This window comes from Amia ocellicauda, chromosome 4 (assembly GCF_036373705.1).
Source record: "Amia ocellicauda isolate fAmiCal2 chromosome 4, fAmiCal2.hap1, whole genome shotgun sequence".
In the NCBI taxonomy this organism is placed as follows: domain Eukaryota; kingdom Metazoa; phylum Chordata; class Actinopteri; order Amiiformes; family Amiidae; genus Amia; species Amia ocellicauda.
Genome location: NC_089853.1, coordinates 753841 through 781706, shown reverse-complemented (window position 1 = coordinate 781706; position 27866 = coordinate 753841). Strand labels below are relative to the sequence as shown.

General features: G+C 46.6%; 1 protein-coding gene across 1 annotated transcript; it reads left to right on the top strand.

The window, feature by feature from the left end:
- The first annotated feature begins 20859 nt into the window (after positions 1-20859).
- LOC136748924 (mucin-2-like) lies at positions 20860-26848 on the top strand. Its single transcript, XM_066702934.1, has 16 exons — positions 20860-20923; positions 21063-21200; positions 21497-21661; positions 22176-22270; positions 22372-22498; positions 22591-22846; positions 23110-23162; positions 23382-23482; positions 24277-24428; positions 24694-24832; positions 25176-25286; positions 25391-25570; positions 25809-26048; positions 26333-26489; positions 26611-26739; positions 26832-26848. The coding sequence occupies exons 1-16, from the start codon at positions 20860-20862 to the stop codon at positions 26846-26848; spliced, it is 2124 nt and encodes a 707-aa protein (XP_066559031.1).
- Positions 26849-27866: the final 1018 nt, after the last annotated feature.

Sequence of the window (27866 nt, the reverse complement as noted above, 5' to 3'; positions counted from 1 at the left end):
ACCTTGCGGGCGCTGCAGGATTTCAGTCCTTCACGGCGTAGTGTGTTACCAATTGTTTTCTTGGTGACTATGGTCCCAGCTGCCTTGAGATCATTAACAAGATCCTCCCATGTAGTTCTGGGCTGATTCCTCACCGTTCTCATGATCATTGAAACTCCACGAGGTGAGATCTTGCATGGAGCCCCAGACCGAGGGAGACAGTTATTTTGTGTTTCTTCCATTTGTGAATAATTGCACCAACTGTTGTCACCTTCTCACCAAGCTGCTTGGCGATGGTCTTGTAGCCCATTCCAGCCTTGTGTAGGTCTACAATCTTGTCCCTGACATTCTTGGACAGCTCTTTGGTCTTGGCCATTGTGGAGAGTTTGGAATCTGATTGATTGATTGCTTCTGTGGACAGGCGTCTTTTATACAGGTAACGAGCTGAGATTAGGAGCACTCCCTTTAAGAGACACCTGGGAGCCAGAAATCTTGCTGATTGACAGGGGATCAAATACTTATTTCCCTCATTAACATGCAAATCAATTTATAACTTTTTTGAAATGCGTTTTTCTGGATTTTTTTGTTGTTATTCTGTCGCTCACTGTTAAAATACACCTACCATTAAAATTATAGACTGATCATTTCTTTGTCAGTGGGCAAACGTACAACATCAGCAGGGGATCAAATACTTTTTTCCCTCACTGTATCCAGTAATATATCATGCAGAAAGGTTTTACAAAGTACTGTCATATGCAGAAGTGTCTTAAGATACTTTTAATTTTAGTTTATTATACACCGATCAGCCATACCATTTGACCACTGACAGGTGAAGTGAATAACACTGATAATCTCGTTATCATGGCACCTGTCAGTGGGTGGGATATATTAGGCAGCAAGTGAACATTTTGTCCTTAAAGTTGATGTATAGAAGCAGGAAAAATGGGCAAGCGTAAGGATCTGAGTGACTTTGACAAGGGCCAAATTGTGATGGCTAGATGACTGGGTCAGAGCATCTCCAAAACTGCAGCTCTTGTGGGGTGGTCCCGGTCTGCAGTGGTCAGTACCTATCAAAATTGGTCCAAGGAGGGAAAAGCGGTGAACCCGCGACAGGGTCATGGGCGGCCAAGGCTCACTGATGCACGTGGGGAGCGAAGGCTGGCCCGTGTGGTCCGATCCAACAGACGAGCTACTGTAGCTCAAACTGCTGAAAAAGTGAATGCTGGTTCTGATAGAAAGGTGTCAGAACACACAGTGCATCACAGTTTGTTGCGTATGGGGCTGCGTAGCCGCAGACCAGTCAGGGTGCCCATGCTGACCCCTGTCCACTGCCGAAAGCGCCTACAATGGGCACATGAGCATCAGAACTGGACCATGGAGCAATGGAAGAAGGTAGCCTGGTCTGATGAATCACGAGTTCAAAGTGTTGACTTGGCCTCCAAATTCCCCAGATCTCAATCCTATCGAGCATCTGTGGGATGTGCAGGACAAATACAGTAAGTCCAATCCATGGAGGCCCCACCTCGCAATTTACGGGACTTAAAGGATCTGCTGCTAACGTCTTGGTGCCAGATACCACAGCACACCTTCAGAGGTCTAGTGGAGTCCATGTCTCAACGGGTCAGGGCTGTTTTGGGACCTACACAATATTAGGCAGGTGGTCATTATGTTATGGCTGATCGGTGTATATTCATATAATATATTTCTGTAGTATGGTATCTGCTGAGGTTTTATTTCCCCACAAAAAATGAATTTTATTGCTTAACTGATCGAGGTGTTGAATGGAATGAGTGAGCTGTGAAACCCGGCCTGGTCGGCACATCACGGACACTGAGGTGAAGCACAGTGGAGCACCTTCTTCACCTCTCTCCATCCCTTTCTCCCCCTTTCTCTCATCTGAAATCAGCATTAATCCACAAGTCTTCTGAGTTACCCCGCCCCCCATCTCTCGCTCTCTCCTGCCTGTGTTAATCCTAAAAGAGAGAGTATAGAGATCAATGTGTTTGTCTTTCAGGGTTATTGTTGTTTCTTATCTTTTATAATCAATAAAGTCAATAGAATTGAAAAATTAAAACTAGAATTAACCAAACTAGAATAATTATATGATAACATCCATGTTGGTCACTGCATGTAAAACCGCACCGTCTCAAGCGTCCACACTTGGATAGAACAAACACATTACTGATTTAGTTTGTTTTCACTTCATTGTTATAAGAAATTCTTCACCTCTTAGATGAGGGGCAAGTTGATCTCAATTCCTTGAGGGGGAAAGTGATGTCTTGCTGATAAAAGTGAGTGTGAGAGGGTGAGAGGGTGTGAGAGTCTGTGCTCTGCGCAGCACATGGCTGACTGGTGTGTTTCTGTCCACCCTGAGGGGATCCCTGGCTGAAATGTATTAGTGCACTTTTGTAATGCTTGTGTAAACTGTACATAAATAATAACAACAACTTCAAAATAAATAAAGTCTCAGTCAGAATTTCTCCACTGTACATACCTTGGGCTGCCCTGTCTCGTGGGAATCTTTCTTCAATCCGTTCCTCCACTGTGCTCTGTTGTGCTGCAGATCAGTGATCGGCACTGTGGTACCATCTCTGCTCTCTGGGCAGCTGTGGGAAATCAAACCTTTACCACAGCCCCCTGTAGTAACAGAGCTGTTATACTGTACCGTTACCACAGTCCCCTATAGTAACTGTACAACTGTACTATACTGAGATTGCAGCCCCCTGTTGTTACCGGGCTGTGCCACCAGGCTGTGCCACCACACTGTGGTCTCTGATGTGTTACATGGTAGCAGCTCCCCTGTGAGAAGGCCTACACAATTAGAACTGATAGCGAGTGATTTTCCACTGGCCGCAGTAAGACATTAAAACCCAAAGTATCCAGAGGAGACAGACGCAGTGCAGTGGCACACATTGATGGATGAGGCCAGGGTTGGAAATTAACGAATTACAACTACTCTCATTCCTGTAATTGAGTAGCATTTATGTGTACTTGTACTTTTTATTTCTCACATTTGGTAATTTTACTTTTACTTAAGTATGTTTTGAGTTAAGTATTGTACTTCACTACTTTTAAAAAGGCATTTGTTACAGAGTACAAATTGTATAGGCTGTCAGGAAAAAAATGTGGATGACAGACAAATAAATGAAGGAGCAATACATTGAAATGTCCAGCATCCTGCCCACAACATTCAACAGGCCAATCACACTGTGATTGTCAGTCAATTAAACATTTGAAGTCAGTCTTCCAGTCCAGCAGCAGCATCTGCCTGCCCTGTGATCGGCTCAGCAAGTTTCTATCTTTCCTTTAGAATTCAATCTCGATCACATTGCAAACCAAGGTCTCTGGATCGATGCTTTGATCAGTCACCTATTCGATGCTAATTATGTTATATTATAGGGCACTGTAGTGTTGAAAAGCGCGTTTACTGCATTGATGTACAGCTGTAATAGAGACGGTGCCATTTCAAATCGCTTTCACGTTGCATAATACTATAGGCCTGTGAGATTCTCAGCAATGAGAGCATGAAGCCAGCGCATCTGAGGCGGCACTTCACCATGGAACCTTGAAGGATAAGCCTGTTGATTTTTATCAAAGGAAATTCAAAAGATCTGAATCAGCGCAAGTCCACAATAAGGAACAGTGCTACTCCAGTTCGAAAGCCCAAGAAGCATCTTACCATGCTAGTTTGTGGATTGCTAAAGCAGGTAAGCCCCACTCAATTGGTGAAGAACTTTGTTTACCATTGGCAAAAGAGCTGAAGTGCATATGTGTGGAGAAAAAGCTGCTAAACAGCTTGACCTGGTGCCTCTTTCAAATGACACAGTCACTCGCAGAATTATTGATATGGCAGATGATATCAGAAGGACGCTGATAGAGCGCAATAAGATGAGAGGATGAGTTTCACTACATGTTTATATTAGATATGAGTTTGAGGGCATGTCCCATGAGGACTTTCTGTTCTGTAAGCCACTACCAACAAGAACTACAGGGGAGTATATTTTTCTGCATCTGAATGAATTTATTGAAGAGAATGGCATTGACTGGAATAAATGTGTCAGAGTTTGTGCAGACGGTGCCAGAGCAATGACAGGCCTACACAGCACTGTAGTTGCACGGATTAGAGAGGTCGCGCTGGATATGAAGTGGACCCACTGCAGCATCCACCGCAGGGCACAGGCAGTCAAGAAAATGCCTGAGGATTTAAAATCTGCACTAGGCTGTGCTGTCAAAGTAGTGAATTTTATCAAAGCCTGACCAATTAATTCTTGTCTGTTCAGTGTGCTTTGTAATGAAATGGGCAGTGAACATGTGCAGCTTTTGCTACATACTGAAGTGAGATGGTTATTGAAGAACCCAGTCTTGATGCACAGATGATAACATGTTTTTATTTTACATGCCAGGCCGGGAAGGCCCTGACATGGAAGCCTCTCTACCTCAGCAGAGACTCTTTGTACAACAGAAGTGAACAGCTTTTATACATTGCATGACATGTGGGTCTGTGGGCAGGGTCAGGGTCAGTCACAGGTTTCCCAGAGTGTTGTCTTAATGTCAGGTTTCTGACCCTTGTAATGTTTGTGGTGGTCTTCCTGAGGAGGGGGGTCATCATGGAAGCAGATGTCTTGTTCTGTTACAGCATACAAACTGCCTGATCTTACAGTTTTCTTTAACAATGGACAATGAGGTAATCAATCACTATAATGTAACATCTTCAGCCTTAAGAGAAGAACAGGAAATCTACAAACGGATACTAAGCAAAATGGCAGAAATCTGTGGGTTGTTCTCTTATCATAGATAAACAGAAGTAGAAGCAGTGAGAGGAGTTAAGAAAGGGTGTATCCTTAACAACTGCTTCGTTGGCCTTTTACTAATAAATCCAATTTGCCAAGTCTACACACGTCATTATTTCTAATATAAAATATTATACAGCTTAGATTAAACATTAATATTGGCTCTTCAGTTACAATACATCCGGAAAGTATTCACAGCGCTTCACTTTTTCCACATTTTGTTATGTTACAGCCTTATTCCAAAATGGATTAAATTCATTATTTTCCTCAAAATTCTACAAACAATACCCCATAATGACAACGTGAAAGAAGTTTGTTTGAAATCTTTGCAAATTTATTAAAAATCCGAAAAAAGCACATGTACATAAGTTTTCACAGCCTTTGCTCAATACTTTGTTGAAGCACCTTTGGCAGCAATTACAGTCTCAAGTCTTTTTGAGTATGATGCTACAAGCTTGGCACACCTATTTTTGGGCAGTTTCTCCCATTCTTCTTTGCAGGACCTCTCAAGCTCCATCAGGTTGGATGGGGAGCGTCGGTGCACAGCCATTTTCAGATCTATCCAGAGATGTTCAATCGGGTTCAAGTATGGGCCACTCAAGGACATTCACAGAGTTGTCCTGTAGCCACCCCTTTGTTATCTTGGCTGTGTGCTTAGGGTCGTTAGACTGGGGCGAAGGTTCATCTTCCAACAGGACGAGGTCCAGAGCGCTCTGGAGCAGGTTTTCATCAAGGATGTCTCTGTACATTGCTGAATTCATCTTTCCCTCGATCCTGACTAGTCTCCCAGTTCCTGCTGCTGAAAAACATCCCCACAGCATGATGCTGCCACCACCACTACTGTAGGGATGGTATTGGCCAGGTGATGAGCGGTGCCTGGTTTCCTCCAGACATGAGTTCAATCTTTGTTTCATCAGACCAAACTCTCATGGGCTGAGAGTCCTTCAGGTGCCTTTTGGCAAACTCCAGACGGGCTGTCATGTGCCTTTTACTGAGGAGTGGCTTCCGTCTGGCCATACCATACAGGCCTGATTGGTGGAGTGCTGCAGAGATGGTTGTTCTTCTGGAAGGTTCTCCTCTCTCCACAGAGACTCTGTCAGAGTGACCATCGGGTTCTTGGTCACCTCCCTGACTAAGGCCCCTTCTCCCCCGATAGCTCAGTTTGGCCGGGCAGCCAGCTCTAGGAAGAGTCCTGGTGGTTCCAAACTTTTTCCATTTATGGATGATGGAGGCCACTGCGCTCATTGGAACCTTCAATGCTGCAGAATTTTTTTGTACCCTTCCCCAGATCTGTGCCTCGATACAATCCTGTCTCGGAGGTCTACAGACAATTCCTTGGACTTCTTGGCTTGGTTTGTGCGCTGACATGCACTGCCAACTGTGGGACCTTATACACTCACCTAAAGGATTATTAGGAACACCATACTAATACTGTGTTTGACCCCCTTTCGCCTTAATTCTACGTGGCATTGATTCAACAAGGTGCTGAAAGCATTCTTTAGAAATGTTGGCCCATATTGATAGGATAGCATCTTGCAGTTGATGGAGATTTGTGGGATGCACATCCAGGGCACGAAGCTCCCGTTCCACCACATCCCAAAGATGCTCTATTGGGTTGAGATCAGGTGACTGTGGGGGCCAGTTTAGTACAGTGAACTCATTGTCATGTTCAAGAAACCAATTTGAAATGATTCGACCTTTGTGACATGGTGCATTATCCTGCTGGAAGTAGCCATCAGAGGATGGGTACATGGTGGTCATAAAGGGATGGACATGGTCAGAAACAATGCTCAGGTAGGCCATGGCATTTAAACGATGCCCAATTGGCACTAAGGGGCATAAAGTGTGCCAAGAAAACATCCCCCACACCATTACACCACCACCACCAGCCTGCACAGTGGTAACAAGGCATGATGGATCCATGTTCTCATTCTGTTTACGCCAAATTCTGAGTCTACCATCTGAATGTCTCAACAGAAATCGAGACTCATCAGACCAGGCAACATTTTTCCAGTCTTCAACTGTCCAATTGTGGTGAGCTTGTGCAAATTGTAGCCTCTTTTTCCTATTTGTAGTGGAGATGAGTGGTACCCGGTGGGGTCTTCTGCTGTTGTAGCCCATCCGCCTCAAGGTTGTACATGTTGTGGCTTCACAAATGCTTTGCTGCATACCTCAGTTGTAATGAGTGGTTATTTCAGTCAAAGTTGCTCTTCTATCAGCTTGAATCAGTCGGCCCATTCTCCTCTGACCTCTAGCATCAACAAGGCATTTTCACCAACACAGGACTGCCGCATACTGGATGTTTTTCCCTTTTCACACCATTCTTTGTAAACCCTAGAAATGGTTGTGCGTGAAAATCCCAGTAACTGAGCAGATTGTGAAATACTCAGACCGGCCCGTCTGGCACCAACAACCATGCCACGCTCAAAATTGCTTAAATCACCTTTCTTTCCCATTCAGACATTCAGTTTGGAGTTCAGGAGATTGTCTTGACCAGGACCACACCCCTAAATGCATTGAAGCAACTGCCATGTGATTGGTTGGTTAGATAATTGCATTAATGAGAAATTGAACAGGTGTTCTTAATAATCCTTTAGGTGAGTGTATAGAGAGGTGTGTGCCTTTCCAAGTCATGTCCAATCAACTGAATTTACCACAGGTGGACTCCAATCCAGTTGTAGAAACATCTCAAGGATGATCAGTGGAAACAGGATGCACCTGAGCTCAATTTTGAGTGTCATGGCAAAGGCTGTGAATACTAATGTACATGTGCTTTTTTTGTTTTTGTTTTTTTAATAAATTTGCAAAGATTTCAAACAAACTTCTTTCACGTTGCCATTATGGGGCATTGTTTGTAGAAATTTGAGGAAAATAATGAATTTAATCCATTTTGGAATAAGGCTGTAACATAACAAAATGTGGAAAAAGTGAAGCGCTGTGAATACTTTCCGGATGCACTGTATCCTCACAACTCGCACCTAACTATCACTGTGGACAAAACACCGTCAGCATCCCCCCCCCCCCCGCTAGCACAACGGACAAAAAACTGTCAGCACCCCTCCCCCACCAGCACCGCGGATAATAAAACATCAGCACCCATCCCCCCAACACCCTTAGCACCGCAGACAAGACACCTGGCCCCCCCAGCTGAAATGGTCTAGAACCACCACTGTGGTTATCAAGGGGCTCTTTGAACTGCACTCCGAGGTACAGATGTTTCTGCATTACCAGAAATCTCCTTTGGTAAGTCTTTGATGATTCAGTATCGCTCTTAAACTTAGCCTATCTGGCTGATATATTCTCACATTTTAATGAGCTGAATATGGGACTGCAGGGGCTCTATTAAACATTTTTTGATGCTGCAGTTCGTGATGTGATTGTTGTGCACCTCTTGTCATTGGAAGAACAGTTATCAGAGTATTTTCCAGTAGAGGCCACACCAAAGTGGATCAGGAACCCCTTTACTGTTGATATCACGGGAATACCCAAGGATCTGTCCTGTACTGAACAGGAGAGTTGCTCGAGTTAACATCTGATGAGACTTTGATGTCAGAATTGAAACAACTGTCACTGTTGAACTTCTGGATCCAAAGACAGAGTGACTACCCAGCCCTCTCATTAGGGTGTAGGGTTTTTGATGTCTTTTGCTACTACCTATATTTACCAGAAAGGTTTCTCTGCTCTCACTGCAATCAAGACAAAGTATCGCAACAAAATGGATGCTGAGCCATTTGAAGCTCACTGCCCTCATCCCTGACATTGCAAGGCTTTCTCTCCTCGGCTAAACAGGCTCACCCCTCTCACTAAAATGGTAAGTGCTCAGTGCTAATTTTGTTATTAGTGCATGTGCATGCGTGGACTCATGTTGGACATTGTGATTTTCTGTGGTTCCTATGAGAAGGTGACTTGTGGGTGATACTTGGATGCTTTGGTTTGATCAGGGGTGGTACTTGGTTCAAAAACTTTGAGAACCACTGCTATAGGCTATGTAATATTTAATTAGAACATGGCAGGCTATTGGACCCATCATGCTCATTTGGTGTCCATTAATAACTAAGTGATCCAAGGATACTATCCATCAAATTTTTGAATGTTCCCAAATTTTCAGCTTCAACCACATCCCTGGTGATTTTGTTCCAAATTGTAACAACTCTGTGTGAAGAAGTGTCTCCTGTTTTCCATCTTGAATGCTTTGAAGTGTGGAGCCCAGAACTGTCCACAGTATCCAGATGAGCTCTAACTAGTGCATTGTACAGTCTGAACATCACTGCCCTTGTTCTCAATTCTACACTTTTGACAATATACCCTAACATCCTGTTTTCCTTTTTTATTGCTTCCCCACATTGTTTGGATGGGGAAAGTCAGGAGTCCACGTATACTCCTAGGTCTTTCTCATGCGTTACTTCTTCTAGTTCTATTCCTCCCATAGTGTAATTATAGTGGACATTTTTGTTACCTGCATGTATTATCTTGCACTTCTCCACATTGAAGTTCATCTGCCAGGTGTCGGCCCACAACTGAATATTATCTAAGTCCCTTTGAATAGCCTGTGCTGCCGAGATTGTATCTGCTGAGCCACCTATTTTAGTATCATCTGCAAATTTGATAGGTTGCTAACTATTCCAGAGTCCAGATCATTAATATAGATTAGAAAAAGCACAGACCCTAGTACTGATCCCTGTGGAACTCCACTAACAACCTCACTCCAGTAAGAAGCGACTCCTCTAATCGATACCCTCTGTTTCCTATACATCAACCAGTTCATAATCCATCTACTTACATTACCCTGAATGCCTACAGCTTCCAATTTGAGGATCAGTCTTTGGTGTGGAACCTTATCAAAAGCTTTTTGAAAATCTAAGTATATCATATCATATGCTTTCACATGATCTACAGCTGCAGTTGCATGTTCAAAAAATTCTAATAAATTAGTAAGACATGATCTGCCTCATCTAAACCCATGTTGACTATCTCCAAGAATATGGTTTTCATTAAGATGCTCCTCTATTTTCTGTCTAATAATTTTTCCAACATTTTACAGGTCCTGGCTCAGTTTTGTCCCCTTTCTTGTGGATTGGTATGACATTTGTTGTCTTCCAGTCAGTTGGCACATCCCCTGTTCTAAGTGTCATTTGGAAAAATTGAATTAGCAGCCTATAAATAATTTCCCTAATTTCTTTAAGTATTGTTGGAAATATCCCATCTGGCCCAGGTGATTTGTTTGTTTTTAATTCTGCTAGTCCCTTTAGTACCTCCTCCTCATTTATCCTGATCTCTCTTAGGGTTTGACTGGACTGATTGTTAACCTGTGGCATGTTATCTGTTTTTTATTTTGTAAAAATCTCTGTGAAAATACTCATTTAGAACATTTGCCACAAATATGGAATATGAAAGTATGCCTCAAAGCTAACCATTTTGTGATCACAGTTTGCCATTGGTTATCTAACTCGTGTCCCTCTGACAATATCTTGGTCATTTGAAAAGATCAAGTCAATGCATGCACTCTCCCTGGTTGGTTCCCTGACAAACTGAGTTAGAAAGCAGTCATTTACCAATCTCAACCATTTATATTTCTGCTTATGTACAGTGAGGGAAAAAAGTATTTGATCCCCTGCTGATTTTGTACGTTTGCCCACTGACAAAGAAATGATCAGTCTATAATTTTAATGGTAGGTGTATTTTAACATTGAGAGACAGAATAACAACAACAAAATCCAGAAAAACGCATTTCAAAAAGTTATACATTGATTTGCATGTTAATGAGTGAAATAAGTATTTGACCCCTTCGACTTAGTACTTGGTGGCAAAACCCTTGTTGGCAATCACAGAGGTCAGACGTTTCTTGTAGTTGGCCACCAGGTTTGCACACATCTCAGGAGGGATTTTGTCCCACTCCTCTTTGAAGATCCTCTCCAAGTCATTAAGGTTTCGAGGCTGGCGTTTGGCAACTCGAACCTTCAGCTCCCTCCACAGATTTGCTATGGGATTAAGGACTGGAGACTGGCTAGGCCACTCCAGGACCATAATGTGCTTCTTCTTGAGCCACTCCTTGTTGCCTTGGCTGTGTGTTTTGGGTCATTGTCATGCTGGAATACCCACCCACGACCCATTTTCAATGCCCTGGCTGAGGGAAGGCTGAGGTTCTCACCCAAGATTTGATGGTACATGGCCGCGTCCATCGTCCCTTTGATGTGGTGCAGTTGTCCTGTCCCCTTAGCAGAAAAACACCCCCAAAGCATAATGTTTCCACCTCCATGTTTGATGGTGGGGATGGTGTTCTTGGGGTCATAGGCAGCATTCCTCCTCCTCCAAACATGGCGAGTTGAGTTGATGCCAAAGAGCTCGATTTTGGTCTCATCTGACCACAACACCTTCACCCAGTTCTCCTCTGAATCATTCAGATGTTCATCGGCAAACTTCAGACGGACCTGTACATGTGCTTTCTTGAGCAGGGGGACCTTGCGGGCGCTGCAGGATTTCAGTCCTTCACGGCGTAGTGTGTTACCAATTGTTTTCTTGGTGACTATGGTCCCAGCTGCCTTGAGATCATTAACAAGATCCTCCCATGTAGTTCTGTGTTGATTCCTCACCGTTCTCATGATCATTGAAACTCCACGAGGTGAGATCTTGCATGGAGCCCCAGACCGAGGGAGACAGTTATTTTGTGTTTCTTCCATTTGCGAATAATCACACCAACTGTTGTCACCTTCTCACCAAGCTGCTTGGCGATGGTCTTGTAGCCCATTCCAGCCTTGTGTAGGTCGACAGTCTTGTCCCTGACATCCTTGGACAGCTCTTTGGTCTCGCCATGGTGGAGAGTTTGGAATCTGATTGATTGATTGCTTCTGTGGACCTGTATAAAAGACACCTGGGTGCCAGAAATCTTGCTGTTTGATAGGAGATCAAATACTTATTTCCCTCATTAACATGCAAATCAATTTATAACTTTTTTGAAATGTGTTTTTCTGGATTTTGTTGTTGTTATTCTGTCTCTCAATGTTAAAATACACCTACCATTAAAATTATAGACTGATCATTTCTTTGTCAGTGGGCAAACGTACAAAATCAGCAGGGGATCAAATACTTTTTCCCTCACTGTAGTCCCAGCTGGGCTTTCCCAGTCTATGTTTGGGAAATTGAAATCCCCCATTATAACAGCACATCCTTGCTACATGCAGTCCTGATTACACTGTACAATGCAACATCTTTCTGAATATCGAGTTGGGTGGTCTGTAACACACTCCTACCACTAATCCTCTGGATCTCTTTTTCAAAAGTTTAACCCACAAAGATTCTCTTTCATTAGAATAATCTAATTTGAGTTCTTCTGCCTCAATGTCATTTTTGACATATAATGCTACCCCACCACCTCTTCGATTTTTGCCTGTCTCTCCTAAACTGTGTGTATCCTTTCAGCTTGTATACATCCCCATCATTTTCTGTAATCCATGTTTCTGTCACTCCTACAACATCATAGTCACATGCCAGCACTGTGGCTTCCAAGTCTAACATCTTGTTCCTTATACTCCTGGCGTTGAGGTACAAACATTTCAGGACTTTCCTACTAGCAGGTTCCCTTGGTTTTCTTTCCTTTGAGGAACATCTGCCATTGTCAGAGCTCCCATTGTATATGTCTGCCCCTTTGTATATGTCTGCTAAGATATGTGCATACCAATTCATAAAATGCATTGTGTAAGGTTGTTTTATTGTTATTTTTCTTGTTTATGTATAAGTGCACGTTTTGATCATGTCTGCCTGTCTTCTGATCGGCTCAGCAAGTCTTTCTAACATTCCTTTGAATTCAATCATGACGGCTCCAGAAAAATTGTTCATGCAAATCTAGAACTACTTAAAGTCCATCCGTGTGAAGAAAATAACAAGTAAAATCGAAAATTGAACCACATTGAAAATTTGTGAAATTGTTAGACTCCTGAGCAAATATTTGAAGAGCTTTGTGGCAAAACATGATGAAAGCCAATTCCACACATAATTCAAGTTATTGCAATGGATATACTCCTAGAGAGTACACTTTTCATGAAGTATACACAGTTTAATCTAAAATGAGTTATATGTCTTGTAATCCCAATGTTAAAAACTGTTTTTTTTTTTTTCCAAAAGGCAACACTTGACATGATTTATATCAAAACATATATATCACTTTTAGCCAATCAGCATAGCACTGATCTCTGAAATGGTGAACATTCACACGATCACAATGAATACAGCAATGTTGACGAAATATCAGATAATATCACAAATTACAAACCCGTACTTAATAGTAATTTGCTCTTTGGAAAGAGATGTTTCTGCAAAATACATGGGACAGACTAAAACGAATGACAAAGCGGAATGCCCATTGACTACAGTGGGGAAAACAGAAGGGCGGTCAATATCTACAAATCCCACACAGGAATCCTAAAATCCTGAATATGCTTTCTTTACAATTATATGAAAGATAAAAGTGGAATGACATGGAATGACAGCTGCTTTCCATGGAATGACAGGCCTGGAATACCAAACATGCATTGAAAGCATAATAGGATTGTTTTCACAAAACAGAAATATTTTGATTTATAAGCAGGTCTCACAAATGAAATACTTTGGTGTTTGTTGAAAGGCAAGCTCCATGATACCACTTTCTGCATTGACAACAAAGAGCCATGCCCTTTCTCATTTGATTGGTTAATTTACTTTCAAAACTAAACAAACCTTATCTACAGCAAAAAAATGCACAATACTACTTTAATATTGAAATGGAATAAAATAGAAATTACTTCATGATTGCCAATTACTGTGAAGAAATTGATTAACAATATAATTGCAAAGCAAATAGAGTTAATCAGTTAATTGTTAATAATGCTCTCCATGTCTTTATTGCTGTTAATTTATTTTTAATATTCTTTATAATATTTCTATGCACTTAGATTTAGACACTTTATTAAGGGTGATTTATAAACTTTTAAATCAGTAGAACCATTAATTTATTGTTACATAGCTCCAAGTACTTTTTAAATGAGCTACTTTTTACTTTTACTTGAGTAGTTTTTTATACCAGTTCTTTTACTTCTACTTGAGTAACATTTCATCAAAGTAACAGTACTTCTACTTGAGTAGGATTTTTAAGTAGTCTTTCCAAGTCTGGATGAGGCCCCTGTGAACATGTGAGAACCAGTTCTCATATTCCTTTATTGTGCTCTTCTGATAAAAAAAATAAATTAACAGAAAAACACATTTTAAAAGTCAATGTGAAATCCCTAAGACTGGGTGCAAACATCCCTGTTTATCAGGCTCTGTCCGCATGCCCTGCCTCCAAGTAATCCTCTTACAGCGCACCTCCAGGAGGAGCAGAGAGATCCTGTATCCCGTGGAGTCACTCAGGAGGGAGTTCAGAGCTGAGCTGTTAAGCCAACAGGCACTGGGCTGGGCTGGGCTGGGGGTCCTCACCTGTCCTGATGCATGTAGCCCCCACAAGCACACTGAGCTCCAGGGAACAGCGATGCTGATCTATCCAGAAGGTCACACAGTGAGGGGCAATCCAGGGGTTTCACATTCAAACTCTATATAGCAGAAACTGCACTCATTTTTCATATGTTCCCACCTGGCTTTCTTCCCTACATAATACATTTCTGTCTGGTGCATTTGTGGCACCCGGTGCCTGGCCCACGATAGGTCAACCCCAGGAGCCACTTTATCGGCCTTGACATGCAGGTGTAGTTGCTCCTAACTGCGGCGTCAGCTGTCATAGAATGTTGCATGGATGACGACAGCTTGTATGGTCTTCTTTGGCTTATCCTACTTAATCAAGGTGCACAATTCAATATGTCCAGAAATGCTAAACGCAAATATCACGTCACCCTAATTGCTGGGTTAAGTCATTTTAGAACAAAAGGAAGGAGGGGGTGAAGACCAAAAAAGAAAGATTAATTTCCGTATTCAAACATGGCTCAGTGAAATCCAGTTTCTGCACAAACGTTGTAATTCTGTTTACCGAGAGGAAGGTAAGCCCTAAAGCCACAGCCCCATTTTCCCACCCCACCTCGCCTCCCCGGGTATAAGAGCCTGAGCCCGAGCCCAGGTGACAGTACCTTGCTGAACGGACCTGTGAGAAACACAGGCAACCATGGGCACGCCTAGAAGGATTCCCACGTGGCTGCTGGTCTGGACTGCGCTCTCAGCTGCCTGCAGCTCTGCACAAGACAGTAAGTGCTCCATGGTCCATATGCAGCCTCACTCTCTCTTCGTTAGTCCCTGATCTCAGGAAACCTTTATGTAAAGATAGTCATATATGAAGGAACTGACCCTGGTGCAGTATATTTGCACTGTGTGCTGTGGGTACCAGTTTGTGTAATCATTACCACATTGGTCCTCTCTTGCTTTCTGTGCTTTCTTACACATCCCCATGGCTTCACTGCAGTACACTTTACTAAGAGGACTGAGTAAACCGGTGAAAGACAAACTGTAATGCAGTCATGACACTTTCCCACCTCCTGTCGTGAGTTTGCCCTGTGGAGGTGAAGGGCTGATTGATTGAACATGAGCTTTGATCCCTGTCTGTGTCTAGGTCTGCCAACCATCCCCTCCATTGTCACTGTGAACCAGGCCTCCCTGCTCCCTCAGCGTACCACCGTCCAGACTGTGTCCTGTGAGTACACTGGGCTCTTACTCTTTCAAATTGTTTCACTTTGTCAGCAGCAAACTGCCAGACAGCGCTACCCGCACAGCCCCAGGCTGGTCGCTCCTGTGCTGCACAGCTCTTCCCACACAGCTGCAGTCAGGTCACTCAGGCCCACAGACAGGGCAGACTGAGTTGCGCTGTCAGGCATTACGCCAAAGACCAAAAGATTAAGGGAGAACACAGCAAGTCAGAGTGACTGAGCCGTGGAGAGTATTTCATGATTTACTCACAGATTTGCATTGTGACAAACCAGAAAATAGGGTAGTGGAAATTGCCAATGTCTAGAGTAAGAATGTGAAATACCAGCCTGCAGGACTGTGGCTCCCCTGGAGCAGAGTATGCTTGCTGTGTGTGGTGTGTGTGTGTGTGTACCAGTCCAGTGTGTCAGTGCAGACCCAGCCCAGGTGTGTGACCTGTGTGTGTGTGTGTGCAGCTCATCCGCGGCGCGTGTGCAGTACCTGGGGGGCGCAGCACTACCGCATGTTTGACGGGGAGCTGTTCCAGTTCCCGGGCTCCTGTAACTACGTGCTGGCCTCTCACTGCCGCGCTGCCTATGAGGACTTCAACATCCAGCTGCGCCGCAGCGCCGCCGCCATCCGCCTCGTCACCGCCAAGCTGGACGGCACCGTGCTGGAGCTGCGCCAGGACGGCGTCCTGGTCAACGGGCAGCTGTGAGTCTCCCAGCACCTCAACACTAGTTGGAGGATGTTTGTGATAGTGCCAGTTAGGAGCACCAGGCTTTTGATGTTTTAGTTTATTAGAATGTCATTGCTGATTTTCAAACCATTTAAACCATTCACATCACATTTTCTCCCTCACTTTCAGCTTTAAATGAAGTTTAACTTCAGCTGTTTGTGGCACTGACTGTACAAGAGGGAAAAGCATGCTGTACATGTACACAATACTGTCTTCCTTAATATCTGTCCCTGCATCTGTCAGTATGACTCTGTACGGTCTGTCTCAAAGTGGTTCTGACCTGTACCCCTGTGTGTGTCAGTGTGGTCCTGACCTGTATCTCTGTGTGTGTCTGTGTGGTTCTGACCTGTATCTCTGTGTGTGTCAGGGTGCTGCTGCCGTTTATCCAGGCTGGGATTCTAGTTGAGAAGAGTGGAGACACCCTGAAGGTCACCGCCAGGTTGGGGCTGGAGCTGCAGTGGAAGGATGACAACTCTCTCTCGGTACGCAGAGTCACATCAGGGTCTTGTCAGAGTCTCGTCTGACCCACACTGCACTGCCAGAGTCCCGTCAGGCCCACACTGCACTGTCAGAGTCCCGTCAGGCACAAACCCAGCTCTCTGCCTCCCCTCTCCTTTACCAGCTCTAACTCCAGCTGCTTTAATCTCAGCCTCTGATTAACGTGAACTTTGTGTTTTAAAATGCAAGTTTGACATTAAGTCACTAGTGAAGGATATGCTAAGGTTTTACCACAAATGCTTTTCCTCAAAAATGTCTTGTTTTTCCCATTCTGAACTGCAGGTGGAGATTGATGACAAGTACATGAACCAGACCTGCGGGCTGTGTGGAGACTTCAACGGAATCCAGGACAACGACAGAGTCACCGACACCGGTGGGTGGACAGAAGCCAAACACAGGCCCATGTGAAGACATACGCTCTGTCTCTCTCTCCGTCTTTCTTCCTTTCTCTCTTTCTGTGTCTCTCTCCCTCACTTCCTCGCCCTCTTTCTCTCTCCGTCTCTCTCTGGTTACCTGCTGTTTCAGTGCAGTGACCTCAGCTCTGTGTGTCCAGGTGTGACAGTCAGCCCCCTGCAGTTCGGTAACCTGCAGAAACTGGACGGGCCAACAGAGCTCTGTGAAGACCCGGCTCCTGTCACCAAGAAGGACGACTGTGCTGAGGCGGTGAGCTGGTCCCTGTGTGTGTGTGTGTGAGTGTGAGTGTGTGAGTGCGTGAGTGTGAGTGTGTGTGTGTATGTGTTAGTCGTTTGGAGACGAGGCTGTGAATATCCTGGATATGGCATTGGATCAGAGCTCCCAGCTCCCCAGCCCAGGCCCGACCCACAGCCTTATTCTTCACAACCTCTTTCATTGCTTTCATCACTAAAATATGCTGTGAATGTTTAAGAGCTAAATAAACAAGACAGACAGATGGTTTAGACACAGCAAATAAACTCCAGAGCTCAAATCAACAACCTCCGGCAAGGAGGGCCTGTCTCAGAGGCTGCCAGGGTAGCAGAGTAGATACTGTGATAAGGGCGTCTGCCAAGAAATAAAAATAATAAAAAATAATAAAAATAATACTGTGGATTGCAGGAGAGCCTGCTGCAATACCCGCCAGTTACACTGTGTCTGTGTGTGTCTCTTGTGTTATTGCAGAGAGCCGTCTGTGAGCAGGTGCTGTCCAGCCCAGCCTTCGTCTCCTGCGCAGGACTGGTGTCTGTGGCTGCGTTAGCGCAGGCCTGCGAGCAGGATGTGTGTGAGTGTGTGCAGGAAAGCCGCGCCCAGTGCCTGTGCAGCACCGTGGCCGAGTACTCCCGGCAGTGCACTCGCGCTGGGGGACGGCCCCAGAACTGGAGGACCCCCGACTTCTGCCGTAAGTCTGCAACATGTCTTCCTGTCCCACTGTCACGCGGCCTCACTGTCTCACATCACACAGAGAAATGACAGCATAACAGCCCCTGGGCTCACCGTCACTCTCTGCACTGGCCTACTGAGCGATGGGGGGGTTGACAGATAGAGCTGACCCTCTCAGTAACTGATGATGGATGGCCACACAACTTCAGGCTGACGCTGCACACAGTCGGAGGGTCGGTCCGGCAGAGGGATGGAGAGCAGAGACCCAGAGGGGTCCTGAGCAGTGCGGTTTAGTGTGTGTCAGTGTTGTTATGTATTTGTTCCTGGTTTGCAGAGAAGACATGCCCGCGCAGCCTGGTGTACAGTGAGTGTGGCAGCCCCTGCATCAACACTTGCTCCAACCCAGTCAGCTCACAGCTGTGCAAAGCTCGCTGCACCGACGGCTGCTTCTGCCCCCCAGGTAGGAGGCTCTTGTGTTCGTTACCACCACAAAACGGCACACCCGCACGGGCCCCACAGGCCCCACGCCTCACTAACCCCCACTGCTCGTCTCCTCTCTGACAGGCACTGTGCTGGACGACATCACGGATAAGGGCTGTGTGCCGCTGCTGAAGTGCCCCTGCTCCCACAACGGCACAGCCTTCTCCCCAGGCCAGTCCCACTCTGGCGAATGCCGCATCTGGTACGGCGCGACACACACACCTCCTCCCTGAGGCACAGCTCACACAGCGCCATGTCTGACCACTGCCCGGGCCCTGACTGTCTGTTCGTCTGTCCGTCTGTCTGTGCAGCACCTGCGCTGGAGGCCAGTGGAGCTGCCAAGAGCTGGACTGCCCGGGGACCTGCTCTGTAGAGGGAGGCTCCCACATCACCTCCTACGATGGGAAACGCTTCCCCTTCCATGGAGACTGCTCATACGTCCTCTCCAAGGTGAGTAGGGGATGTCCTTGCTGCTTTCAAATGCTCACACATGATTAGGGGTGTAAAAATTTCAATTCTAGTTCAAAAATTATTAGGTTTGATTTTGAACTGCGAAATTTTAAAGTAGTTCGCGATTCTGTGATTAAATGACCTCATGTCATTGATTTGTGGCCAGCTGTTACCATATCCACCATATCCATGCAACTGATCGTGTACGGTTCATGTAAAGGAGTTGGCATTACACAAAACTGTTAAAAGCAACTATACCGCTCTATACCTGCAGGCCTTTTATATATTTAACTCTGGAAGAGTCGTTACTTAGTAAGCTACTTTTTGTATGCAGTCATTGACAAAATAGATCCGTGCTAATTTGCTACTCCCCCCGCACCCTCCATGTCTTTGCCTAGTGACTAAATAAGGCACAGGCGCAGTGGGCGCACACATTCACTTTTCTAGAAAATACGATGGCTGCTTCGGGAGCAGGAGGTGAAACTATTGAGCTTAAGATGCCCCCTGCTTCTTTTAAATTAGCAGTATGGCAACATTTTGCATTCCCGATGAGTTATGAGAACAATGTTCGAGACATTGATAAGAACACTACAGTTTGCCGTGTTTGCTACATGCGGGTGTCGTACTCTGCCTCCGGTAACACATCAAACATGGCACGTCATATGCGGAGGCATCACAAAGAAATTGATATAAGTGGAAAGAAAACACTCACTCAACCTACTATCCCAGCTACAAACTACCAATAAACTGTACTCGTGCCAAAGAAATATCAAATGCAATAGCAAAGTTAATGGCAATGGATCTGCAACCTTTTTCGGTGGTGGAAAACACAGGATTTCAGCAATTAATGAGCGTTCTAGAATCTCGCTATCAAGTCCCAAGCAGACCGTATTTTAGTACAAACATGTTGTCCGAGCTGTATGATACTACAAAAGCACACATTGAGATGGACCTGAGCAATGCTGAATTAATTGCCTTGACAACAGCTGGGGACATTGTGACTGCTCAAAGGTCAGCCCTCTCTCCAGAGAATGTGGACATTCACATTTTTTAAAGAAGAATTTGAAAGAGTAGGGTATAGTGCATTTCCAAATATATGCCAAGGTGTAAATAGTTATATTAAAATAGGCAACAAGTGCTGGACATAGTTGCCACCAATTCAAAAAATGTTGCATTGTTATTGTTGTAAGTGTTCTATTTTTGATAGTTGTTAATGTTTTAGTGTTAATTTAAATGTTCTATATTTCTATTTTTATATTTTATTCAAATAAAAGTTGTTTTAATAAAAAGCAAGTGTTTTTTTATTTATAAAACAGGGCCATAGTCTTAACAGCGTTGTAGTCAGCACTGAAAATAAAAATGTAGATAATCGAAAATTATCGAATTGTGACCTATCAAATCGAATCGAGGATTTGGAGAATCGTTACACCCCTACACATGATACATGATACACTTTTTCTGTCTCCAACAAACTGCAGACAGTCTTCCAAAATGTCTGTATCCGTGCCGTCCCATCTGCTCAGTGCCAGTGTAACCTGCTGTCTGCGATTTGCAGGATTGCTATGGCAACCAGTTCACCGTCGCAGCCGAGATCATGAGATGTGGGCTGACAGAGACAGAGACTTGCCTGAAATCCATCACCCTGTCCATCGCCCAGAAAAACACGGTGAGGCCCGAGAGTCAGGCCACCTTCTGTGCGGGGACAGAGACATTACATATCTCACTTATCTCATTATTACAATTGTTAATTGAGGGACTCCATGCTGTGGCGGGTCTGGAGTGTGTGACCCTTGTGTCTGTGCCCCTGCAGGTCATTGCCCTCAGTGCCAGTGGTTCAGTGCAAGTCAATGGCATCGCAGCTCAGCTCCCTCTGAGCACCAGTGAGTTTCACTTCCTCCTTCCCTTGTAAACTTCACGATCACTGTGCTATTACACTTCAGAAGTAAATCTAACGATATGAAGGAGGCCACTCTGCCCCCGTCTGGCCTCCAGTCTCCATTCCCATGGGCCAGTGGGGCCAGTGGGTCAGTGAGCTGTGCAGAGGGGGATCCACAGTGCTGCGCTGCCTGCAGGTTCCCCTTCAGAACAGCGATCTCAGGCCTCCCTCGGTCTGTGTCTGTCAGTGTGCTGATCTGTCTGTCTGTCTGTGCTCCCGTCAGATAACTTCACCATCTTCAGCCCATCCTCCTTCTACACGGTGGTCCACACCTCGTTCGGGCTGCAGCTGCAGGTCCAGCTGTCTCCACTCATGCAGCTGTACGTGACGGCTGACCCCATGTACAAGGGCCACACCTGCGGTGAGTAGCTCCTCTCCTCTGAGACAGGCTGGACAGACACCCCGAGTTCAGGCCTCCGTTGAACACACTGTCCCTTCCTCCTTCTCTTCATCCCATTTCTCCCTTCCTCTTTCTCTCCATTCCCACTTCCTCCTTCTCTTAAATTTCTCCTTCTTTTCTGTTACTTATCCCCATCATGTCCATATCACCACTCCCTCCCCTCCATCCCACCACTGTCCGTCTCTGCCTCTCCCTCCCTCTCCCTCTCTCTTCTCCCCCCTCAGCCCCTAACAGTGTCTCTGTGCCGTGTGTCCCAGGTCTCTGTGGGGATTTCAATGACGTCCAGATTGACGATTTCAAGGCCCAGGGGGGGGTAGTGGAGGGAACAGCCGCAGCCTTCGCCAACACCTGGAAGAGCAGAGCCAGCTGCCCGGATGTGATGGACAGCCTGCAGAACCCCTGCAGCCTCAGTGCGGAGAATGGTGAGAGATCCATCTGCACAACTGGCTCAGTGTTGGGCCAATGTTGGTGTACAGCTGACTGGTACAGCCTGGTTTGTTGATTTTGCAGCTAATATGCCATCTCCCTGAGATCCCACCCAGACAGCTGGGTGTGTGAGGGCAGAGCAGCATGTTTGACAGCGTGGGATGAGTCCCTGTGCAGCCCCAGCCTCACCTCAGCAAGAGGACTAGTCCCAATTAACAATTAACATCAACAGGTCAAAGGTCAAGTCCTCCAGTAGGCGGGTGTGCTGCAATCAGTCACTATTATTACCTGCAGGCTCTGCCTATCAATGCCATGAAACTGGCGATACTGCAAAGATATCTGTGACTGCGTCTTACTGAGCACATGGAGTGTGCAGAGTGGGCCGGGGTCTGTCAGCAGGCCCCGTACTCTGTCTCTCTCTGGCTCAGCAGGGCGTCTGTCAGCCGGCCCGGTGCTCTGTCTGTCTGTGTGCCGATGGCTCTCACTCAGCTTCAATCTCTCCTGTCACAGAGCAATTCGCCAAGCACTGGTGCTCCCTGCTGTCCAGCCCCACAGGGCCCTTCGCTGGCTGCCACGCCACCATCCCGCCTCCGGCCTACGAAGTGGTACTGGAGCGTCTGCCTGTGTCAGCACTTACATTCACTTGTTATTCACTGAGAGACACACATCCCCACTGGCCGCTCACGCCTCTCTGTGCTCTCCCCAGAACTGCCTGTACGACAGCTGCAACTGTGAGAAGAGCGAGGACTGCATGTGCGCTGCCGTCTCCTCCTATGTCCATGCCTGCGCTGCGAAGGGTGTCACACTGGACGGCTGGAGATCCAGTATCTGCAGTAGGTGTCTTCAGGCGTCAGAAGTCTGTGGGGTTTCAGGGACAGTGGACTGAAGGTGTCTGTGCTGAAACCCTGCTTCTCCCACCCATCAGCCAAATACTCCAGCAGCTGCCCAAAGACCCTGGTCTATGGGTACAGCATGACCAGCTGCCAGCGCACCTGCCGCTCCCTCAGCGAGGCGGACCACACCTGCCAGGTCCAGTTCGTGCCTGTGGATGGCTGTGGCTGTGCCGAGGGGACCTACATGGATGAGGAGGGCAAGTGCGTCCTGCCTAGCCAGTGCTCGTGCTACAGTGAGGGGGCGGCGGTGCCAGCCGGGGAGACAGTCACCAGGAACGGGGTGCTGTGGTAGGTCCAGTCCAGGCCCATCTCTCTTACAGCTTAATATTGATACACTATAGATGTGCTGCACAGGGTGGTTGCACAGTCCGTTTTCAGGTCCCTCTGGTCACTGTTGGATGTATGTTTCCTGCTCACATGGAGAGAACAGGGCATGGCTCATTTTCATGGTGACAATGGTCACATCCATGTTTCTGTGCTTACTATGTAAAAAGCTGTTTCTTTTCAGTGTCTGAGTAATACCTGCTCGCTCCATTTGTGTTATTTTTCAGCAAATGCAACAAAGGAAGATTGGCTTGTCTGGGGACCATTTCACAGAAACCAGGTGATACTACAATGTTGTTGTTGTTATTGTTATTATTATTATTATAAAACAAGCTGTTTTACATTTTTAATATACGTGGGTTATAAAGAGGTCTGAAGGTCCAGGGCTGCAACTGACCCAGACTGTAACCCATCTTGGTGCCTCAGCTCCCACTGGAGCTGCTGAGACTAAGGCAAGTACAGTGTGTCACAGCCTCTCACCCTGCGCTCTGTCCTGCAGTGTGTAAGAAGCCCATGTCCTTCCTGGACTGCTCCAAGGTGCAGCCAGGCTCCCCTGGGTCTGAGTGCCAGAAGAGCTGCCAGACTCTAGACACCGACTGTGTGAGTTCACCCTGCCACCCTGTACACACACTGTCCTGCCACCCTGTACACACACTGTCCTGCCACCACGTACACACACTGCACTGTCACCCTGTACACACACTGCACTGCCTGTACACCCACTGTCCTGCCACCACGTACACCCACTGTCCTGCCACCATGTACACACACTGTCCTGCCACCCTGTACACACACTGCACTGCCTGTACATACACTGCCCTGCCACCCTGTATACACACTGCACTGCCTGTACACACACTGTCCTGTCAACCTGTACACCCACTGTCCTGCCACCATGTACACACACTGTCCTGCCACCCTGTACACACACTGCACTGCCTGTACATACACTGCCCTGCCACCCTGTACACACACTGCCCTGCCACCCTGTACACACACTGCACTGCCACCCTGTACACACAGTGTCCTGCCACCATGTACACACACTGCACTGCCTGTACACACACTGCCCTGTCAACCTGTACACACACTGCACTGTCACCCTGTACACACACTGCACTGCCTGTACACACACTGCCCTGTCACCCTGTACACACACTGCACTGTCACCCTGTACACACACTGCACTGCCTGTACATACACTGCCCTGCCACCCTGTACACACACTGCCCTGTCACCCTGTACACACACTGCCCTGTCACCCTGTACACACACTGCCCTGTCACCCTGTACACACACTGCCCTGCCTGTACACGCCTCTCCTCGTGTCTCTGTGTGGTGCCACACCTCCAGCCAGCCAGCCAGTGGGCTAACCCTTTCCTGTGCCCCTACAGTTCAGCAGCCAGTGTGTCTCGGGCTGTGTGTGTCCAGAGGGCCTGGTGTCCAATGGGCGCGGACGCTGTGTCTCCGCCTCCCTGTGTCCCTGCGTCCACAACGGGATGGACTACAAGCCCGGGGATAAGATCCAGGTCGGCTGCAACACCTGGTAGGTTCTTAACCATAAACCTGTGCTGTTGGACAGCTGTGAAGCTGCCTTGTGCTCATGGAGCTGAGCTGTGAGCTGCCAACTGTCCTCTGAGGCCTTTGCAAATGGGGATCAAACAACAAGTCTTCATGGGTATCCAGCCCCTTCTGCCACAAAATGTCTGTGTGACCTAAAACCAGAGCAAGATGCTGCTCTCAAAGCATCTCCAGTCTCCATTGCCATGGCTCTGATCATGGCCAGTTGTGACTCTGCTCTCTCCTTCCAGCACCTGCAGTGACAGGAAGTGGCAGTGCACAGAGACGCAGTGCCAGGGCTCCTGTGCCATCTATGGAGACGGGCACTTCATCAGCTTTGATGGGAAGAGATTCAGCTTCGACGGGGACTGTGAATACACCCTCAGTCAGGTACCCAGCGGACGGGGCGAGGAGATGTGCTCAGCTGCTGCTGACTGGGCCTGTATCTTTGTGAATTAAAACTTCCTTCAATTCCACAGCCGGGTCTCTGAAAGACAGGAATATAATCATATTATATCATTATAATCATTAAATAACTTAACAGATGTCTTTATCCAAGATTACCTGCACGGTACAAACACTAACTTACAAAGGTCTACTTGTAAAAGCCCAGTGGCACAAACACCTTCATATCTGAAGCCTGTTAATGTGTGCAGCTGCCCAGACACTGCCCAGCGAGAGCAGCTGTGTTTCTCACCTCCTCTCCTCTCCTCCCCTGCCTCCCTGTGTGCAGGACTACTGCAGCAGCGACCCGGACAGTGGCTCCTTCAGAGTGATCACTGAGAATATCCCCTGTGGCACCACAGGCACCACCTGCTCCAAGGCCATCAAACTCTTCCTAGGGGTGAGGGAGCCGCATTTGTCAGTTATTGTCACTCTCACAGACTCCCGGGTGTGTGGTCTGCAGGTGCGTTGAGTGACGCTTTGCTTCTCATTCTCTCCCTGCAGCAAACCGAGCTGCGCCTGTCGGAGGGGCGCTACGAGGCGGTGCGCAGGGAGGCGGGTGTGGACGTGCCCTACAGCATCAGACACATGGGCATCTACCTGGTGGTGGAGGCCAGCAATGGCCTGATCCTCATGTGGGACAAGAAGACCAGCCTGTCCATCAAGCTCAGACCCTCCTTCAGGGTAAACAGCCCTGCTGGAGCCCCACACAGGGGGGAATGTCACTGTGGATAGTACAGGGGCAGAGAACTGTCTCTATACCTCAGTACAGCAGTGTGAATAACTGTAAAGATCAGCACAGCAGTGTAAATAACTGTAAAGATCAGTACAGCTACAGGTCTGAGATTAACATCAAGTACTAAGTGAAAGGAAACACTAAGGTAATGTATCTCCCCTTATCTCTCTCCTTTTCTCTCTCCAGGGTAAGGTCTGTGGTCTGTGTGGCAACTACGATGGCAAGGGTAACAATGAGTTCAGCACGCGGAGCCGGGAGGTGGTGGTCAGCACGCAGGAGTTCGGAAACAGCTGGAAAGTGTCCCCCAGTTGCCCGGATGACACGCTGGGGAAAGACCCCTGCAGCTCCAACCCCTACAGGCAGTCCTGGGCCGAGAAGCAGTGCAGCATCATCAAGAGCCCAGTGTTCTCAGCCTGCCACTCCCAGGTACCCAGAGCACAGGCCCTCCAGGTCCCTCGGCCCTCCAGGGCTGAGCAATGGGCTCTGCTGGTCAGCTGACCTGTCTGAACAGTGGATCCAGCTTAGCCAAGATAAGGGTGACAGTAATACACCTGCAGACTGCAGTGCTTGCATGTCTTTTTCTGCAGGTGTGAGGGGTAATGAGGGGGCTCATTAAGACCTGGGCACAGGAGGAGAAGGGAGGCTTGCTGTTGATTGTAGGTGAGCACTGGGGATTTGCTGAGCTGTTCCCTTTTCATCCCTGTGTGCAGGTGGACCCCACTCCATACTACGACGCCTGTGTGCACGACTCATGTGCCTGTGACAGCGGGGGAGACTGCGAGTGTTTCTGTACGGCCGTGGCTGCCTACGCTGCCGCCTGCAACGCAGCGGCCGTCTGTGTGGCCTGGAGAACACCCGAGATCTGCCGTGAGTTCAGAGGCCGGGGAGGGTCTTATCTAAGAATATACATGAACTAAACTATGCAAAGGGATTTGTTTAATACAAAGGTCACATGCTGTAACCCCCCCACCTCCTCCTCCTCCTGCAGCGCTGTTCTGTGATTTCTACAACCCTCCTGGTGAGTGTGAGTGGCACTACCAGCCCTGTGGATCTCCCTGCATGAAGACCTGCCGGAACCCCGCGGGGAAATGCTCCAATCAGATCCCAGGACTGGAAGGTAGGAGTTCGGTTTCAGAACCTCTGTGGGGTGAACATCAAAGGAAGCATCAGCCATTACAGAGCAAGAGCTTAGACCCAATACCCCGTCAGCCTATCACACCCTCTGAGAGCCTCCCCCTTCTCTCTGTGCCTGACAGGCTGCTACCCCAAGTGTCCTCCCAAGAAGCCCTTCTTCGACGAGGACGCCATGCGCTGTGTGGCCAGGAGGCAGTGCGGTTGTTTCGATGCCAACGGGAAACGCTATGGCAATGGAGAGAAGGTGCCATCCACCAAGAACTGCGAGTCCTGGTGAGAGCGGTCACTGCCATAAATTATTTCAACTGGGTATTGTTTTGTTTAGCTCTGTCTGTTACTAAAAGGTGTATAATTCAGATTCAGCTGTTTTCATACATGACATGAAGCGCTGCTTAAAGTTTGATGGAGTAATCAATTGGAGGGATTGAAATTAAGTTTCTCTAATCTCTCCCCTTGCAGCTATTGCTCTATGAAGGGAATAAACTGCACAGCTGATGACAAAGGTAAGACAGCCTCATTACTAGGGATGGCTCGATACCACTTTTTCTTTTCCGATCCGATACCGATACCTCAACCTTTAATATCTGCCGATACCGATACCAATCCAATATTTTTGTTTACTACTAAGCTGTTAATATGCCATATGTATGGATGATGTGAAACAAATTCTCTATTTCCTTAAAGGAAAAAATACAAAGCCCATAACAAGACTTATGCAATAATGCTGCTTCCTTTTATTTAGTGAAACTCTTTTAAATGAAAATATATATATATATATATTTAAGCATTCAAAATTAATACTGAAATATCACTGAAAGTACAACTGTGCAACATTCAAATCACAAGATTTAGTTAACGAAATATATATATTTGTATATAATTCTAGTGTCATACACTGGATTAAAATATGACAATATATATAACTCAAACAAATATATATCCATATATATTTGTTTGTTTGGTCGCGATTGTGCTTGTATGGAATTTGTCGATGCAACTATTATAATCCTAGAACACTTTGATCCGGGTCATTAAAAAGTCAGTAATTAAGACTATGAAAAGTCATTAAAAGTAATTATTTTTCCACATCCTTAACCTGCAGGACCCATG

Coding starts and splice junctions, on each gene's coding strand:
- LOC136748924 (XM_066702934.1), top strand. CDS start 20,860: ATGAAGGAGGCCACTCTGCCCCCGTCTGGCCTCCAGTCTCCATTCCCA. Junction 22,847..23,109: donor ACCAGGAACGGGGTGCTGTG/GTAGGTCCAGTC, acceptor GTTATTTTTCAG/CAAATGCAACAAAGGAAGAT. Junction 26,490..26,610: donor GAGAACACCCGAGATCTGCC/GTGAGTTCAGAG, acceptor CTCCTCCTGCAG/CGCTGTTCTGTGATTTCTAC.